An 18,624-nucleotide genomic window follows, 5' to 3' on the forward strand; every position below is an offset into this window, starting at 1 on the left:
CTAGATTGAGGAGAAAATAGACTGTTTAGGATTTAGTTTTGTCTTTTAGGATTTTTTGGGTGCTTTGGAGTGAATTTGATCTTTAGCTTGAAAGAAAGCAGCCAAAAAAAAAAAAAAAAAAAAGAAAGAAAGAAAGAAAGCAGCCACTGGAAAGAGAGGTGTCAAATAAATGGGAGTAGAGGGTGGGGCAGGGTTCCAGAGGGATTAATAGGAATGAAAAAACTGGGACGCCTGGGTGGCTCAGTGGTTGAGCGTCTGCTGTTGGCTCAGTCAGTGATCCTGGGATCGAGTCCCACATCAGGCTTCCTGCGTGGAGCCTGCCTTTCCCTCTGCCTATGTCTCTGCCTCTCTCTTTCTCTGTGTCTCTCATGAATAAATAAAATCTTAAAAGAGAGAGAGGGCAGCCCGCCCTGGTGGCTTTGTGGTTTAGCACCGCCTTCAGCCTGGGGCGTGATCCTGGAGACCTTGGATTGAGTCTCTGCCTCTCTCTCCTTCTGTGTCTCTCATGAGGAAATAAATAAAATTTTAAAAAGATCTTAAAAAAAGAGAGAATGAAAAACCTATGGGGAAGTATAGAGGCCATGCTAGCAAAACCCATCAATTCCAATATAACTGACTTTCTAAGCTTAAACATGGTATTTTGAAGTAGTTATACTTGTGAGCCTTAGGTTTCTAAAATAAGCTGCACATGCATGAAACTGCAAATACATGCAGGTAGTGTATGAATTGGTGATTTGGAAGAACGTGTTCACAGAAGAATGTGGTGTTCACAAGCGACAATGAAGTTTATTGTCGGAAATGGTGAGTCCTTGTGGTGCCTGACTGGCTCAGTTGGAAGAGCATGCAATTTCTTGACCTTGGGATTGTGAATTTGAGCCCCCAGGTTGGGTGTAGAGATTACTTAAAAAAAAAAAAAAAAATAGTAAACTTTAAAAAAAATTTGTGAGTCCTTGGAAGCTAGTTCTAGGAAAATTATTTTTTACTAATACATAGTAGGATAAGAGTTCTTCTCATGGCTTATAGACTGTTCTCTAGGGGAAATTATAAGCTATTTGAGAAAGCAAGAACATTTAATTGATGTATTGGTAAGAGGGTACAATATTTCATATTGGGATTTTGAGCAACAGACTTGAAGAGTAAGGAATAGTGGAGGTTGGCTAGATAGTATTCTATTCTATTATAGATATAAGATAATCTGTTACCTAGTCACTTAGATAAACTTATTAGGACTAATGGTTAACACATCAGACTTGTGCTTCAACATCTAAATGACAGGACTCCCATTATTCTAAGAGGACCAGCCATTCTTAGAGATAGTTTTACTCAATGGAGAGATCAAAATAAAATATTTACAGTGCGCTTTTATAATGTGTGGCTTTTTAGTTAAGACTCAGAAAGGTTGCCTGCTATGGTGATGTAATCCTCTTGGATGTAATGTTGTATGCAGTAAGGTTTGATGCTTAAATGTTTTTTTCCCCTAGGGCTTGCATTTCTTTTGGTCCTAAGAATCGTTCAATTGGAGCAGCAGCTAAAAGCCAGGTAGAGTTTTGTTTTGTTTCCTTTTTTCCTAAATGACTTATTTCTCTGCTTTGTCCATCTTTCCATTCAGTAAGTATTTCAGTGCCCATTATGTGCCTAGTATGACCGTTCCTAGGTGAACAGCTGAAAAAGGCCTGATCCTTAGTCTCCTGTGCTTGAGTGAGAAGCAAATAGCTTTTTAAAATAGCATGAACGGGGCCCCCTTGGTGGCTAAGTTGGGTAGGCTTCTGACTCTTGATTGATTTCTGCTCAGGTTTTGATCTCAGGGTTGTGAGTTCAGGCTTGATATTGGGCGGGCTCCATGCCGGGCATGGACCCTACTTTGAAAAAAAAAAATAACTTGAACGGCATAATTTCTTTAATGAAGACTACCGGGATGTATTTTGCCCAGACTTGTTTAAGCAAGGCTTGCTTATTCCTGTATATTTTACATGTTCCTTAAAGTCTGTCTCTTTGGGTTTTCATCTTAGTCATACTTAGAGTTAATGTTTGTAGATTTGATCTTGTTAATCAAGGAGCTCAAGGAAATAAAGCGTACTTGTAGAAGCACACTTGACATTAATGTTTTTACTTTATAAAATAGGAACCTAACATTATTTGTTGGTTTCTAAGTAACCAGAGCAGCAAAACTCCAAGAGTTCTGCTGCTTTGGTTGTCTGAGCTTGTAAAATTAAGGAATTGCATATTTGACCTTTTAATGGTTCATTCTGGATCACCATAAAGAATGAATTAACGGTCTTTTTTTCTGGGTTGGGCAGGGCCGATGATTTAAAAGTCCAGGGGCACCTGGCTGGTTTAGTTGGGAGAACATGTGACTCTTGGATCTTGGGGTTGTGAGTTTTGAGCCCCACATTGGGTATAGAAATTATTAAAAAATAATAATAAAATAAATTTTAAAAAAGCCTAAGAAAATGGTGCTTAGCCAATTTTTTAAACATTGAGTGTTTTATAATTTCATTTTAAAAAAAATCAACGGTTTGTTAGGAAGCAGTAGATAACATGTCCAGAGCTAGTTTAAAATGTCTTCTCTTCTAAAATACCAGTGAGTTTTTTTTTTTTTTTTTAAACTTGCTTTAATTATTGAGAATAGTTCTTGTACTAAACTGGCAACTTAGTTCTAGGATTAGTCACTGTGATACTGAGTTTCTGTTTGGCAGCCTACTGAAAGTAGGGCCCAATGTTGGAGGTCTCATTGTTTTATAAAAGACTTCTGAGTGCTTTTTAACATAGCTGATGCAGAGGAGCTCTGTAGAAATTTGGAAGTTACACTTGCTGCCTTTATCCAAAGTCACCATTAGTATCTTAATGTATAACCTTTTGTACTTTTTCTGCAGATATATTTTTATTTTTTTTTTAATTTTTTAAAAAAATTTATTTATTATAGTCAGAGAGAGAGAGAGAGAGAGAGAGAGAGGCAGAGGGAGAAGAAGGCTCCATGCAGGGAGCCCGATGTGGGATTCGATCCCGGGTCTCCAGGATCGTGCCCTGGGCCAAAGGCAGGCGCCAAACCGCTGCACCACCCAGGGATCCCTTTTTCTGCAGATTTAAATGCTTCCCCTGCTGCAAAAGTGAGATCATACCATATAGATACTTGTCTTCCAACTTTCTAAAAAAATGTTACCATTGTATGGGTGTATCATTTATTTATCCATTCTCCTGTTAATTGACCATCTAGGCTGTTTCCAGTTTTCTGCTGTTGTAAATAATACTTGGTTACTGTCTGTTTACATTTATCTTTGTGTACTTACTGTCCTCTTTTTTCCCCAATATGTTTAGTTTCTTTCACTAGAATCTGAATTGATATGCCCTGAATTGACTCCGAAAGTTTGAATCATAAATTATGGTAATTTTTAAAAATTAAAGCTCATTTTATGTAAATGTTGATTAGAAGTTTAAGAACAGAAGACTACCTTTGTACATGTTCAATGACCTGTCTTCATGGAGAAGTAGGACAAGCTAGGCTCTGGTCCCATCCTTTATACTGTGGTCTGTACAAATCCATTGTTCCTCACTTCACATGTGAGCAGGCATTATACAGAAAGGTGTACTGCTGAAGAAAATGAAACTCAGAAGGAAACTTGAAGTTAAAGTTAAAATGATGCTAGTTTATTCTGACATTGTTGATTTTTTTTTTCCCCCTAATTGCTCTTAGTCTTTTTACTCTTTGATTCTGATGTTCTTTCTTTTAGGTAATTTCCAATGCAAAGAACACAGTCCAGGGATTTAAAAGATTCCATGGCCGAGCATTCTCTGATCCATTTGTGGAAGCAGAAAAATCTAACCTTGCTTATGATATTGTGCAACTGCCCACTGGATTAACAGGTATAAAGGTAAGATCTCAAAGTAATGCCTTGTAATTGAAATACAGTGTTTTATTATATCAGGTCAATACATGTTTGTACCATTCTGAGTTCAAGTTGGAATGAAAATGTTTATAAATGTTTAGGAGAAGGTTTTGGTAGGAAAGACCCTTTGGTGTTTTTGAATAATCTGAATTTTTTTTTTTTTTTAAGATTTTACTTATTTATTCATTAGAGACACAGAGAGAAAGAGATGCACAGACTTAGGCAGAGAGAGGAGGCTCCATGCAGGGAGCCTGATGCCGGACTCGATCATGCCCTGGGCCAAAGGCAGACGCTTCACCACTGAGCCATCCAGGCATCCCACATAATCTGAATTTTAATTGGAAATGAAAGGTTGCACTCTTAATATGAGTTGGACAGATGGGTAGTGGTGATTTGAAGTTAACGTTGCCATTGCTGCTTGTATTGTTTACTGATGGAGCAGTCTTTCTGGTGTGACTTTAGTGAACACTTCTGGAATACCAAACAAATAACTGAACACTTTAAAGTCACTAACCAGGGATCCCGGCATGGAGCCTCTGCTTCTCCCTCTGCCTGTTTCTCTGCCTCTCTTTCTATGTCTATCATGAATAAATAAATAAAATTTTAAAAAGAAAATAAGTCTTAAAAAAAATAAAGTCACTAACCAGGTGTATGGTCATACTCTTGACAATACTCTTGACAATAGGACTTCTTAGATTGGAAAGAGGTATTCTTTTGAGAAAAGGGAGTTTAGTCTTTGATATCTCTGGGACATCTAGAAGAGTTTGTGAAGCATACAGTGAATTGATAATACAAAAGAGGCAAGTGAGTTTAGCAAGGGGAGATTTGGTGTTTGAGACATTGCAGTTGGGGAAGTTAGGATCGTGGAAATAGGCTCAGAATGCAATAAATGATGAGACTTGGGAGAAGAAGGTAGTGAGTTGTCCTGTTGTAGCTGAGAACACAGTTGAATTTAGAAGTGAAGAATTTTGATAACTGAAGAATGATCACTGGGTTTACTTAGATTATTTGTGGCAGTCATCAGAACAGTTTGAATGGCTGGTAATAGATAAATCTGGAGTACAGGGGAGGGAAGCAGGGAGAAAAAAGAGGTGAGTAAATGGAGAATACTAATAGGAAAGAAATAGGATTAGGTATTGTCAGATTTAGTCATAAGCATTGCAAGAGCCAAAAGAGGAAGAGACTAGGGAGAAGACTCGGGAACAAGTGCATCCAAGTATAGGAGTGGATGAATAGACCAGCAGATAGGGAAGAAGAGACTCCTGGGGAGGGGTGCTTTCCCATCTTTATCATGCAGTAAAGTAAGAGACTACTAGATTCTGAATCAGAGTAAATTATGTTTGGGCTGGGGAGCTAAGAGTGGAGGAGAAAATAGTGTTTAGGTCACCTGGAGCAGCAGCGGAAAGAAGAGAGTAAATGTTTTCAGGGATGGGTTGTATTTGGGGACTATGGGCATGTGGGCTGGGGCTTGTCCTAGTCAGTTTTTCAGCATTTAAAGTTTGTAGCCCTTATTGAAGTTGCATACTTTATGCAGGGTAGTTTATCTTGAATCATTATTCATTTATCCTTTATTTTATTTATTTATTTATTTCTAATTTTTATTTATTTATGATAGTCACACAGAGAGGGAGAGAGAGGCAGAGACATAGGCAGAGGGAGAAGCAGGCTCCATGCACCGGGAGCCCGATGGGGGATTCGATCCCGGGTCTCCAGGATCGCGCCCTGGGCCAAAGGCAGGCGCCAAACCGCTGCGCCACCAGGGATCCCTCATTTATCCTTTAATTCAAGTATTTATTGGGTCAAGTTTGTCCTGTCTTGGCCTATAACAGGAAATAAACTATGACCTCAGGTTAGATTGGATCCTAATTTCAGAAATGATCTTAAAGTCAACACGGTAAATGAACTAAAACACATAGTATTCCAGATGGTAGAATGTCCGCCACCAAACCCCTTTATGGAGGTACAGTGTGGGCCATGGTGAGCTACATCAGTTTGCTTTTGCACGGTAATGGTCTCAGGTTTTGTTGGTGGTCACAACATACTGTTTACATAATGGTCCTTATCTGGAGTATTAATGTTTGCTAAACATGTTAAAAAGCTAAAAGTGACCTTCAAGTTGTTTTTGCTTCTCAAACTAGTGTTCTTCAGTTCCTTCTTAAGATAATGTTCCGTTGATGATGTGTTAGACATTGCTTATTTCAGGCTTTTAGGTCATGAAAAGCTGGAATAAGCCCAGATCCTTATGTTTTATTGCAGGTCAAATATATGGAGGAAGAGCGAAATTTTACTACGGAGCAAGTGACAGCCATGCTTTTGTCCAAACTGAAGGAGACAGCAGAAAGTGTTCTCAAGAAGCCTGTTGTGGACTGTGTTGTTTCGGTGAGTTTGATTCCTTTTTTTTTTTTTTTTTTTTTTAACATTTTGTTTATTCATGAGAGACAAGGGGAGAGAGAGAGAGAGAGAGAGGCAAAGACACAGGCAGACAGAGAAGCAGGCTTGAGAGAGAGAGAAAGAGAGAGAGAGAGAGAGAGAGAGAGAGAAAGGCAAAGACACAGGCAGACAGAGAAGCAGGCTCCATGCAGGGAGCCCGTTGTGGGACTCGACCCCAGGACTTCAGGACCACGCCCTGGGCCAAAGGCAGGCTCTAAACCGCTGAGCCATCCAGGGGTCCCTGATTCTTGAGATCATGACCTGAGCTGAAGTCAAGAGTCTAATGCTTAACTGACTGAGCCACCCAGGTGCCCCTCCAGGTTTTTTTTTTTAATTATAAATAAATTTTAAAAATTTATTGTAGTCAATGAACTTGATGATAAGATTTTGCTCTTATGTGTTAAGTTTGTAGGATTTATAGGCTAAATTCCTAGATGTACAACTGCTAGGACAAAGAATATGTGTATTTGTAATTATAACAGCAGCTGTTTAATTGTCCTTTAAAGAATTTGTAATCACACTTCTCCCTGCAGAGTATAAGAGGACTTGTTGGACAACAGCCTCATCACAACTTATTGAGGTGTTAGCTAGTTCTGTAATAGTTGAATAATGCTATCAAAGTGTATGCGATTTTAATGTTTACTCTTTAGGTGAAGTTGAACATTTTAATTTTTTAATTTTTTATTTTTTTTGAAGTTGAACATTTTTAAATTTAAGGTTTCTTTATTTCCTTTTCTACATAAGACATTCCTATTCTTTGCTCATTTTGAGTTTATGGTGTACATTTTGATCTGTAGTTCTTCATATAAAAGAGATAAGCTCTATCATTTTATGATATGAGTTGCAAATATTTTTCCCCATTTAGTCATTAGAATTTTTATGAGTGAAATTTATTATTAGTATTATTTTTATATTTTATTTATTTATTCATGAGAGACAGAGAGAGACAGAGAGAGAGAGAGAGAGAGAGGGGCAGAGACATAGGCAGAGGGAGAAGCAGGCTCCCTGTGTGGGGAGTCTGATGTGGGACTCGATCCTGGGACCTCAGGATCACGACCTGAGCTGAAGGCAGACGCCCAACCTCTGAGCCACCCAGGTGTCCGAGTCAAATATATTAATCGATTAAAAATTGTTTTGTTCATAGTTGACATACAATGTTACATTAGTTTCAGGTGTACATCTTAGTGATTTGACAAGTTTGTACTTTACGCTTGTTTAACACAAGTGTAGCTGCCATCTGTCCTGTTAATGTTGCTATTCAAATGTATTAATCTTTTCTCCCCTTTTTTTCCTCTTCTCTATTTTGTGTTACATTTAGAGAATTTTTTCCTACTCTGATGGTAAAGACTGCCTTTCCTTCTGGTGCTCATTTTTTTTTTTTTTAAACTGTTAAATCTTTGATTTGAAATCTATTTTGGTATGAGGTGTGCAGTAGGGATGCAACCTCATAATTTTTCTCTTTCATCCATTCCAATGCTCTTTACTGAATATTCTAACATTTCTTTATTTATTTGAAATACTTCCTTGATTGTATGCGGAATAAATTGCTGTAGGTATTTGAAGACATTTCTGGATTTTGCTGTTTTTTGGCAGATATGTTTTAAATGAGGACTCCCTAATATAGTAAACTTTCAAATTTTTTTGTAGGTTCCTTGTTTCTATACTGATGCAGAAAGACGATCAGTGATGGATGCGACACAAATTGCTGGTCTTAATTGCCTGCGATTAATGAATGAAACAACTGCAGGTAACAGGGGTTGTTAGCATCTGTGACTTGCTAAATCTTGAAGGTTTTGCAGTCTTAAAACTATGGGGTTTCTTGTTCTTTATTTTGCTTGCAGCACTTACACATATGTGCCATAGTACTTTTGGATATTGTGTCACTCATAAAGAATTCATCTGACCAGTGCTTTTTCTTTATCCACATAGCACTTACTTTGGTATGTAATCACATGCTTGTTTGGAAAGTAACACAGTTACTGTGTGTCGAGAGCAGTGTGTTGTTTTAAAGATTGGCCTTTTTTTCCACCACTGTAATGGGGTGTAAAGAAACATCTCAGGGAGAGATAGGTAGGAATGTTGAGGTGGCATAAATTAGAAGAAATCCTGGAAAATATTTTTGGAAAAGTGGGGGAAGTGGTGGGGGAAAATAGCCCAGCCCAGGTCATTGGAATTGAAAATTGGAAATGTTAAGGAGGTCTAAGTGAATGTCAGTCCTTGATTCTTTGTAGTTAATGTTCCTCATGAATAAATTATGCAAAGCATATGGAGAATTTGATTTTTCCAAAACAGCATATGATGTAGTCCTATTCACTATATATATATTTTTTTTACTTAAAGTGACTTTTAAATGTACTATTTAAATGATAATATTACATTGAATTTAATTTTTTTCTTATGTAGTTGCTCTTGCATATGGAATCTATAAGCAAGATCTTCCTGCCCTAGAAGAGAAACCAAGAAATGTAGTTTTTGTAGACATGGGGCATTCTTCTTATCAAGTTTCTGTATGTGCGTTTAATAGAGGAAAACTTAAAGTAAGTATATTATTTCTGGAGAACTATATTGCAACTGTATGGTAATTAGGAATTTATGGAGATAGTTGAAATAATAGAGAATTTTGTTGCATTAATGGAAGCTTGGTAAACTAAACTATGTAGAGGTAGAGTAGAAGTTGTAATTCATTAAGAGTTGACATGAAGCAAAAAGTATAGACCTTGAGAAAGCTCTAAAGATTTCTGATCCTTATTTTTCTAATCTGTAATGTGTAGAAAATAATGCTTACTCTGTAGGTTTATGAGGATGCTTTAACAGGAAGTCCCTTTGTATATTTTTTTACACTGAGGATTGAAGGGATGACAAAGGTATTCTGTGCTTAATCTTAAGGTTTTGAGTGTTATGGGAAAAGAGTGTGCGGACTAAAACTTGGACAGCCAGAAATAATCACTCCCAGACTGGGAGTGATATTCTTTCTATATTCTTGGAAATCGTAGAGCTCTGGAGAATGGAGCTTTCTATAAAGAGAAGTCTTAGGCGTGCAAAAGGCAAGGAAGGCCAGAGAATGAACATGGTTGCATTTGAATTTGCTGGCATATACTAGTTCCACAATGGGATATAAAATCAGTTCTCTAGCTGATTTAATCTAGAATTTGCTTAAGAATCAATGTGTTTTTGAGTTGTTTGCTTTAGTTATTAGGGTTGAATATCAGACTTCTTTGTGGCAAAGGCCTCAGTTGCCTTTCTCCTTGAAATTTGTGGATTGGTGGGGAGGATCTATCTGTCTCACAGTAAGTATTCATTAGGTTCAGAGGGCATTTTGAGACCCTATTTGTTACAGTCTTATTTTGAAAACTAGACTTGGTTTCATTTTGTGTTCTGATTTATATTGTTTCTAGGGTTTTTTCTTTTTTAATAAAAGGAAAAATCTTTGGAATGGTTGGGAAATAACAGTTACATGGTTTTTACAGTTGTAAATGTGGACCAAGTATAATTCTTAGTACTTGAACTTTATAATCACTAATCGCTTTATTTCTAAAGTCCATTGTATACTTTGACCTTTTTAAACGGAAGCTATTGGCCATAATTTAGCTTTGATTTTGGGTCAAAGTGGTGTGTGTCAGTGATTAGTTGCCTTTTATTTCCTCACCAAAATTGTCCTTTATTATGTCCTGTCACCTGTCAGTTTTGCGATTATAATTAAAATTTAATTCTAAAAATACTCATTATGGAAACCCCCCTCCCCAACCCCCAAGCTGGGGTAGAAAAATCAGTCACAGTCTTATTACCATGAACAGGATATGCTGTATTTCATTTTAGTCTTTTGAAGAAAACAAAATTAGTTCTGTGTCCGTTTTCTTCACTGAACATATTAAGAAGATTTCCCCACGACATTTAACATCTTTGAAGAGATTGTTTTTTATTGATTTTATTTTTTCATAAGGATGTAATCGTTTATTTAGCCTACTTTCTATTATTGAATTGGATTAGATCTGGTTTGCTCCTAATCTGTAAAAGATTTGGGTAATGGATAATCAAAGCTAATGAGACTTCTACAAGTTGTTGTGAATTAATCCTTTAGCATCTTTGGTGCTAGTAAACTGCACTGAGGTAGGCCTTTGGTATTATTCATAGTTTTGTGACAGTAATAAGACCAGAATTGTGTAATGACCTGTTCATGCATTTGACTTTGGATATGTAATTTTAGTTTGCAGTCAGATGGGTGTAGTAGAAAGGGCTTGGATTTTGGAATTGAGAGGATTAGGTTTTGAATTGAAGTTCTGCCATTTATTAGCTTTGTGACCTGCAGATTATCTCTGATCTGTCTGGGCCTGTAACATCATCTGTAAATTGAGGATTACAGTGTCTCATTTTATAGTGATTAAATGACGGGTGCATATTGCTTTGTCTCAACCTTAATGTGCCCTCTTGTAATTTACCAGTTAAATATATATCATGATAAAATTTTAAATTGGTTTATTTTTGAATTAATTATCTTTTTTCCTAAGGTTCTGGCCACTGCATTTGACACGACACTGGGAGGCAGAAAATTTGATGAGGTTTTAGTAAATCACTTCTGTGAAGAATTTGGGAAGAAATACAAGCTAGACATAAAGTCCAAAATCCGTGCATTATTACGACTGTCTCAGGAGTGTGAGAAACTCAAGAAATTGATGAGTGCAAATGCTTCAGACCTCCCTTTGAGCATCGAATGTTTTATGAATGATGTTGATGTATCTGGGACTATGAATAGGTAACCAGATCAATATTTTGATGTTAAACTGAACTGTGATTTTTGTTTACTTCTATTAGCATTTATTTAGTTAAATGTTGAAATTACCATGCTTGCTATAAGATAATTTCTGTTCTGTAGGTAAAAATTAGAGACCATTCAGGATTTGGCTTTTTACGTAAAGTTTGGGTTTGATTATCCTAATAATGTAGACTAATTTTTTGTTCTGATTATTCCACTAAGTTGACAGGTGTGTGCATTATATGTGAGTTACTGGTTTTCAAAAAATCAGGGCAAGTTGCTTTAATGCTGAATAATACTGAATTTGATTTTAGTCATTGATTGAGAAATTGGTGTTCTTGCATAGTTCAGGGTCACGTGTGAGCAACAGCTCTTTTTGTACACTGCTGCAAGAATTCTGGGTAATTGACATTTCACGGCTATCCTTAGAAACACTCAGAATGTTACTGTTGTCTCTTGAGTTCCTTAGATGATGGGAGTGATAAGTTCTTTAGGATGTGAACTTTACTGGTAGAAATTTAGGTACGATTGGTGACTTGCTTGGGGAAGTGTGGCCTCAGTGACCCTCAAAAAATTGAGATGGAATTGGAATTACATTACTGTGCCTGGTAACTATATTTGTAGTCCCTTTTCCTCTCCACACTTGAAAGTGAGGGTTTTCATTTTGTGTTAGGGGGACTAGAGGGCAAGAGAGTACCGGTGTCTCTCTCAGAAATTGTTAGTGGAATGTTTTGTGATAATCAGAGCCAGGTAGACACTTGTAAGTAGTTTGTACCTTTTAAAAACTGAAACCAATTAACCTTTGTGCTGTTCTTTTTTAAACATTTGGACTTTGTGTACATTGAGTGCAAGGCTGTCATATTCTCGGCCCTAGTTTATAGTCTTCATGTAGTCTGTAATGCTCACCAGCAGTCTTTTTTTTCTTTAACAAAACTGGGTTATTTCTGACATAGTAGACTTCTGATTAACTTTTTTTGAGGTAAATTTCACATACCATTTTTTTTTAAAGATTTATTTATTTATTCATAATAGAGAGAGAGCAAAGACACAGGCAGAAGGAGAAGCAGGCTCCATGCAGGGAGCCCGACGCAGGACTCGATCCCGGGTCTCCAGGATCTCGCCCTGGGCCAAAGGCAGGTGCTCAACCGCTGAGCCACCCAGGGATCCCCTCACATACCATTTTAAAGTGGACAACTCTGGCGTTTTTCATACATTCACATTGCTGTGCAGTGACCACCTCTATCTAGTGACAAAATGTTTTCAACACTCTAAAATAAAACCTCATAACTATTAAGCAGTTACTTTCCATCTTCCCTTGCCTATCATACCTGGCAACTACTACTTTTTTCTTTATGGATTTATGTATTCTGAATGTTGTGTATAAATGGAATTGTAACTATGGGGTTTGCTTCTTTTGTATCTGACTTCTTTCACTTTTACCATAATGTTTTCTAGGTTCATTCACATTGTAACGTGTATTAGTACTTTTTTGCTTTTTATGGGAAATAATATTCCATTTGTATGGATCATATCACGTATTTTTTTTTAATCCTTTCCTGGTTTGTTTCTACCTTTTAGATATCTTGAATAGTGCTTCTATGACAATTCATGAATAAGTATTTGACAATTTTGTTTTTTGTTCTTTTTGGAGTAAGTGTAGGAGTGGAATTGCTGAGTCATATGCTAATTCTATGTTTAGCTTTTTGAGGAATAGCCAATCTATTTTCCTAGCATTTGGACCATTTTACATTCTCACCAGCAATGTATAAGGGTTTCAGTTTCACCACATCTTCGCTCAGGCTTGTTATTTACTACTGCTTTATTTATGTTAATGTCTCTCCATCATTTTGGTTGTTGGAAGGATAATCTCCGAATAGGTTTTTAAAAAATGGCACATGTGAACTGTGTGAAGTTCTTGCATGTTGATGATGTATTCCACATTTATACCCAGTTAGAACATAACCTTACCTCATATTCATTCCTTGATTGTTTTATTCTTTTTAAAGATTTTATTTTTTAAGTAATCTCTACACCTAAAATGTGGGGCTCAGAATTACAACCCTGAGATCAAGAGTCACATACTTCCCTGACTGAGTCAGCCAGGTGACCCTTTCCTTGATTATCTTAAATGGAGTAATACTCTTCTTTCAGCATTTAGCATTGCTAATTGTGACAATATATTTTTTCAGTTATTTTTTTGCTAGATGCCCCAGTTTTTGTTTTTCTTTCTGGAAAGTCTAATTTACAAGGATAATTTGGCTTTGTTGCAGGTTGTTTTTGATCATTTTTTCCTAGGTATGCAGTGTGCGTTTTGGTATGCAGTTTCACAGCTATTTAAATATCAAGGAAGTTTTCTTGAATTACATCGTTCAGTACTTCTTCGTTTCTTGTGCTTTGATTTCATTCTTCCAGAAATCTTATATGAGTATGTTGGATCTTTCTTGCCTATAATCTATATTTGCCATTCTCTTTCCATTCATCCCGTTATGTCACTATTCGGAGTATTTGTCTTTGTGTTATTTCTATGTTATTTTTCATTTTTGACATTCTTTTCTTTTTTCTTTTTTTTGAGATTTTATTTATTTGAGAGAAAGAGCGAGGGAGCACAAGCAGGGGATGTGAAGAGGCAGAGGGGAGAGGAAGGCTAAGTGCTGCAAAAGGGGAGCCTGATACTGGGCTCCATCCCAGGACCCTGGGATCATGACCTGAGCTGAAGGCAGATGCTTAATGGACTGAACCACGCAGGCTCCTCTGTTCTTTTATTTCTTATTCTTAGTTTTTCTAATTCTGTTTGTTGCTCTTTCATTTTGTATCATTTATTCGTTGTACAATTCATATACCATTACATTTATCAAACTTTAAAGTGTACAATTCAGTGGTTTCAATATATTCACAAAGTTGTGCAACAAGGACCATGAACTAGTTTTAGAAATGTTTATCCATTAGCAGTCATCTCCGTTCCTCCCACACTAACCCTAAGCAATTACCAGTCTACTGTCTATCTCAGTGGATTTACTTAATCTGATGTTTGTTTGTTTGTTTTTAAAGTAAACTCTTCCCCCAAAGTGGGGCTTGAACTCATGACCTCAGGATCAAGAGACACATGGTCTACTGACTGAGCCAGCTAGGTGCCCCTGCCTAGTCTCCTTTTTTTTTTTTTTTTTTTTTTTTGCCTAGTCTCATTTTTATGTGAAGTCAGTGTTCCTGAACTTTTTAAAATTTATTTATGATAGTGAGAGAGAGAGAGAGAGGCAGAGACACAGGCAGAGGGAGAAGCAGGCTCCATGCACCGGGAGCCTGACGTGGCATTCGATCCCGGGTCTCCAGGATCGTGCCCTGGGCCAAAGGCAGGCGCCAAACCGCTGCGCCACCCAGGGATCCCTGAACTTTTTTTTTTTTTTAAAGATTTATTTATAAGAGAGTACGTGCACGAGAGTTCCAGTTCAGAGAGAGGCAGAGGCAGGGCAAGAATTTTCAAGCGGACTCCCCCCTGAGCAGAGCAGACAAGGGGCTTGCTCTATCTAAAAACCCTGAGATTGTGGGCAGCCCGGGTGGCTCAGCGGTTTAGCACTGCTTTGCCCACAGCATGATCCTGGAGACCAGGGATCAAGTCCCACGTTGGGGTCCCCATATGGAGCCCGCTTCTCCCTCTGCCTGTGTCTCCCCGCCCCCCCCCCTCGTGAATAAATAAATAAAATATTAAAAAAACAAACAAACAACCAAACCTGAGATTGTGACCTGAGCTGAAACCAAGAACCAGACGTTCAGTAGACTGAACCACTCAGGCACACTCTCACTCTCTCTCTCTCTTTTTAAGTATTCCTGTGAACTTTCAGAAGGGCAGTGTCATTTTAGAGTTTTTTTTATTTCATTGCTCCACAGTGCCCTCTTTTGTTTTTATGAAATATTTCAAAGATGTGGCTTCCATCTTTTTTTCTTTATTCTTTGTCTCCAATGTGTTCTTTTTTTTTTTTTAAAGATTTTATTTATTTATTCATGAGAGACACAGAGGCAGAGACCCAGGCAGAGGGAGAAGCAGGCTCCATGCGGAGAGCCTGATATGGGACTTGATCCCGGGTCTCCAGGATCAGGCCCTGGGCTGAAGGTGGCACTAAACTGCTGAGCCACCTGGGCTACCCTTTGGTTTGGATTTTATCAGCAGTTTTTCCTTATTGTGGCTCTTTTTCCTTGAAGGAAACTTTAACTTGGTTACTGTAAAGTTTATTGGTTCCTGTTCACCCTGGTTCTTAATGTTGTACCGTATTGAGGACCTTTTTTATATTCCTTTGCTTTGGAGTGTGCCAGTGCCTCCTCATTTTACCTGCTGTTTTCATTTTGGCCTGTTGAGTTTTGGTTTATTTTTTCAGATCCATTATTTTTTCAGGTCTATTATATATCCTGTTTTCTTCGGCTTTTGCACAGATACTGATACTTTGTAGAGGAGTTGTATATTGTTGGTAGTTTTTCTCATTTGTATTTTAGGATTTGTGGGGGATACTGTTATTTCTTTTTGTTGTAGGTGTTAATGGGGTTTTGGTTTTGCTATCCTAGTTGCTTTGTGTATTTTTCTGACAGGATATGAAGAGATGAAAAAACTATACTATTTGTATATAGAATATGTAGAGACAATTATAATTGGATAAAAAATTACAACCTAATTAAAAATTGGGCAGAGGATCTCAATAGATACTTCTCCAAAGTAGATAAAGAAATGGCTAGTGGGATGCCTGGGTGGGTCAGCGGTTGAGCATCTGCCTTGGGCCCAGGACGTTATCCTGGAGTCCTGGGATCAAGTCCCACATCGGGCTCCCTATGTGGAGCCTGCTTCTGTCTCTGCCTGTGTCTCTGCCTCTTTCTGTCTCTCATGAATAAATAAATAAGATCTTAAAAAAAAAAAAAAGAAACGTCTAGAAAGGGCAGGAGAAGATGCTCAACATCATTAGCCTTCGGGGAAATGCAAAATCAAAACCACAATGAGAGGGCAGCCCCTGTGGCGCAGCGGTTTAGCGCCGCCTGCAGCCCGGGGTGTGATCCTGGAGACCCGGGATCGAGTCCCACGTCGGGCTCCCTGCATGGAGCCTGCTTCTCTCTCTGCCTGTGTGTCTGCCTCGCTTTCGCTCTCTCTGAATAAATAAATAAATCTTTAAAAAAAAATTATTAAAAAAAAAAAAAACCACAATGAGACAACAGTTCACACCCACCAGGATTCCTATTGTCAATAGCCTTGAAGAGGATGTGGAGAAATCCTCATACACTGCTGGTGGCAGTCTAAAATGGTGCACCCATTTTTAAAACTAGGTGGCAATCCCTTGAAATCTGTTAAACCTAGATTTACCATATGATACAGCAATTCATTTCCTTGGTATACACTCCAGATTAATAAAGCATGTATATGCAAAAAATTCTTAAACAAATGGTCATAGCAGTGCTACTCATAATAGCAAAAAAAGGAAAGAAAGAAAGAAAGAAAGAAAGAAAGAAAGAAAGAAAGAAAACAAAACAACCCCAGTGTCCATTAACTACTAAAATGAATAAGCAAAATGTGATATGTTTATACAAAGAAATATTACTTGGAAGTTAAAACAATGTTGTACAGATACATGCTATAACATGGATGAACCTTGAAAATTTTATGCCAGATGAAAGAAACCAGTTACAAAGTATACATTTTGTATGATTCCATTTATATGGGATGTCCAGCATGAGTGGTTGCCTAGGGCTGAGGGGTAGGTGAGGGAATAATGGTTAATGGTGATGGAAGTGTTTTAAAATTGTGATGATGGTTGTACAGCTCTGAATATATTAAAAGCCATTTAATTATATATTTTAAATAGGTGAATTTTATTTTTTAATTATTTTTTAGATTTATTCATGGGAGACAGAGGCAGAAACACAATAGGTGAATTTTATAGTTATGGGAATTATTTTTCTAAACAACTTAAAAGCCTTTATGACTGCTATTGCCATAGGCAATTTCTAGGCTCTTCTCTGCAGGAGTCTATTTGTTTTTGTATGATGGACATTTTCAAATCTGCAGCAAAATAATTTTTTAGTGAACATCCTCATCATGCCATTGGTTGTATTTATAACGTTAATTCTACCTGTTTAATCACATACCTGTTCATTTCTCCATCCTGTGTTTATTTATCCATCCCACCAGTTTTATTTTTTGATACACCTCAAAATAAATTGCAGACATCCATCTGTATACTTCTCTCCAGATTCTAAAGCTTGCATATTAATCAGAACTCACTGTTTTATGTTTTTTTGTTTTATTTTTATATCATGACATACTGAAGCTTGAAGTGGTCCTTTGCTGAATTTTGACAACTGGCCAGTTGTCTCAGGAGACAGACCATCATGTCCGGAAATGTTTCCCCAGGTCTTCATGCCCAGGGGTAGCTGCTGATGGGAACTTTTTATCTTAAGGGATTGGAGATGAAAATTGCCTGTTCTGGACATCTAGAAAAGTAGCCATACAGTGTGTAGTCAGTCTTGGGTAAAGCTTCTTTTGCTCAGCATAAAATTTGATTCATTTAGTTTAATCTTTTATTTATTCTTTCTTATGTATTGCTGAGTAGTTGTGTCATTGTACATTTAATGTTTTCCCCTCCTGATGGACGCTGGCTTTTTCCAGTTTTTTTTTTTTTTTTTTTTTTTTTTGCTAATAGGGAAAACTCATTTTAAACTCTCACCAACAGGTAGGAGTTGCAGTTGTTGAATCCTCACCAATATTGGTATAAGTGGTCTTAAATTTTTGCCATTCTGGTGTGTACATTTTGTACCTCAGTGATATAATTCATAAGAATCACATTTCTAAAGTGTCTCATCAGTGGTTTTTAGTATATTCACAAAATTGGGCAACCATCACCACAACCCAATTATAGCATATTTTCATCATCTCATAAAGAAACCCTGAATGAGTTATCAAGGTATAAAAAGACTTGGAGGACCCCCAAATACATACTTCTAAGCAAAATAAGCCACTTTGAAAGGTGATATACTGTTTGATTTCAATGATAAAAGATTCTGGAAAAGACAGATCTATGGAGACTGTGAAAACATCAGTGGTTAGCCAGGGGTTCAGGGGAAGTGAGGGATGAATAGGTAAAGCACAGGATTTTTAGGGCACTGAAACTCTTCCATGTGATAACTATCAAGCTGGATACTTATCAACATACATTTGTCAAAACCTATAGAACTCTAATATATACTGTCACATGCTTGTATTGGCTCATCAGTTAGAAATGTTATCATAGTAATGTAAGATGTTAGTAGGGGAACTGGGGAGGGCTGAAAGTGAGGGGTTTGTGAGAATTCTCTGTACTTTATTTCTCCGTAAACCTAAAACTGATACAAAAAATAGAATGTATTTAAAGAAAAAAAAAAAAGGAAAAGAAGAAATTATGTCATGAACTATCTCTTCATCATCTGTTGTTCCTCCTCCAGCCCTAGGTAGCCATTAATCTACTTTTTGTCTCTTGGAATTTACTTCTTCTGAATATTTCATATAAATGGAGTCATATAATATATGTTCTTTTTTTTGATTGACTGCTTTCA

The 18,624-nt window shown here is 37.2% G+C and overlaps 1 protein-coding gene across 1 annotated transcript in view; it reads left to right on the top strand.

Moving 5' to 3' along the window:
- HSPA4 (heat shock protein family A (Hsp70) member 4) overlaps positions 1–18,624 on the top strand; it is a 47,869-nt gene that overhangs the window by 13,243 nt on the left and 16,002 nt on the right. Inside the window, 6 exon segments of the mRNA NM_001048016.1 lie at positions 1,482–1,539; positions 3,729–3,869; positions 6,141–6,263; positions 7,962–8,061; positions 8,718–8,851; positions 10,820–11,064. Of these exon segments, the coding sequence (NP_001041481.1) occupies positions 1,482–1,539; positions 3,729–3,869; positions 6,141–6,263; positions 7,962–8,061; positions 8,718–8,851; positions 10,820–11,064 (801 nt within the window).

This window comes from Canis lupus, chromosome 11, assembly GCF_011100685.1.
Source record: "Canis lupus familiaris isolate Mischka breed German Shepherd chromosome 11, alternate assembly UU_Cfam_GSD_1.0, whole genome shotgun sequence".
NCBI classification, from domain to species: Eukaryota; Metazoa; Chordata; class Mammalia; order Carnivora; family Canidae; genus Canis; species Canis lupus.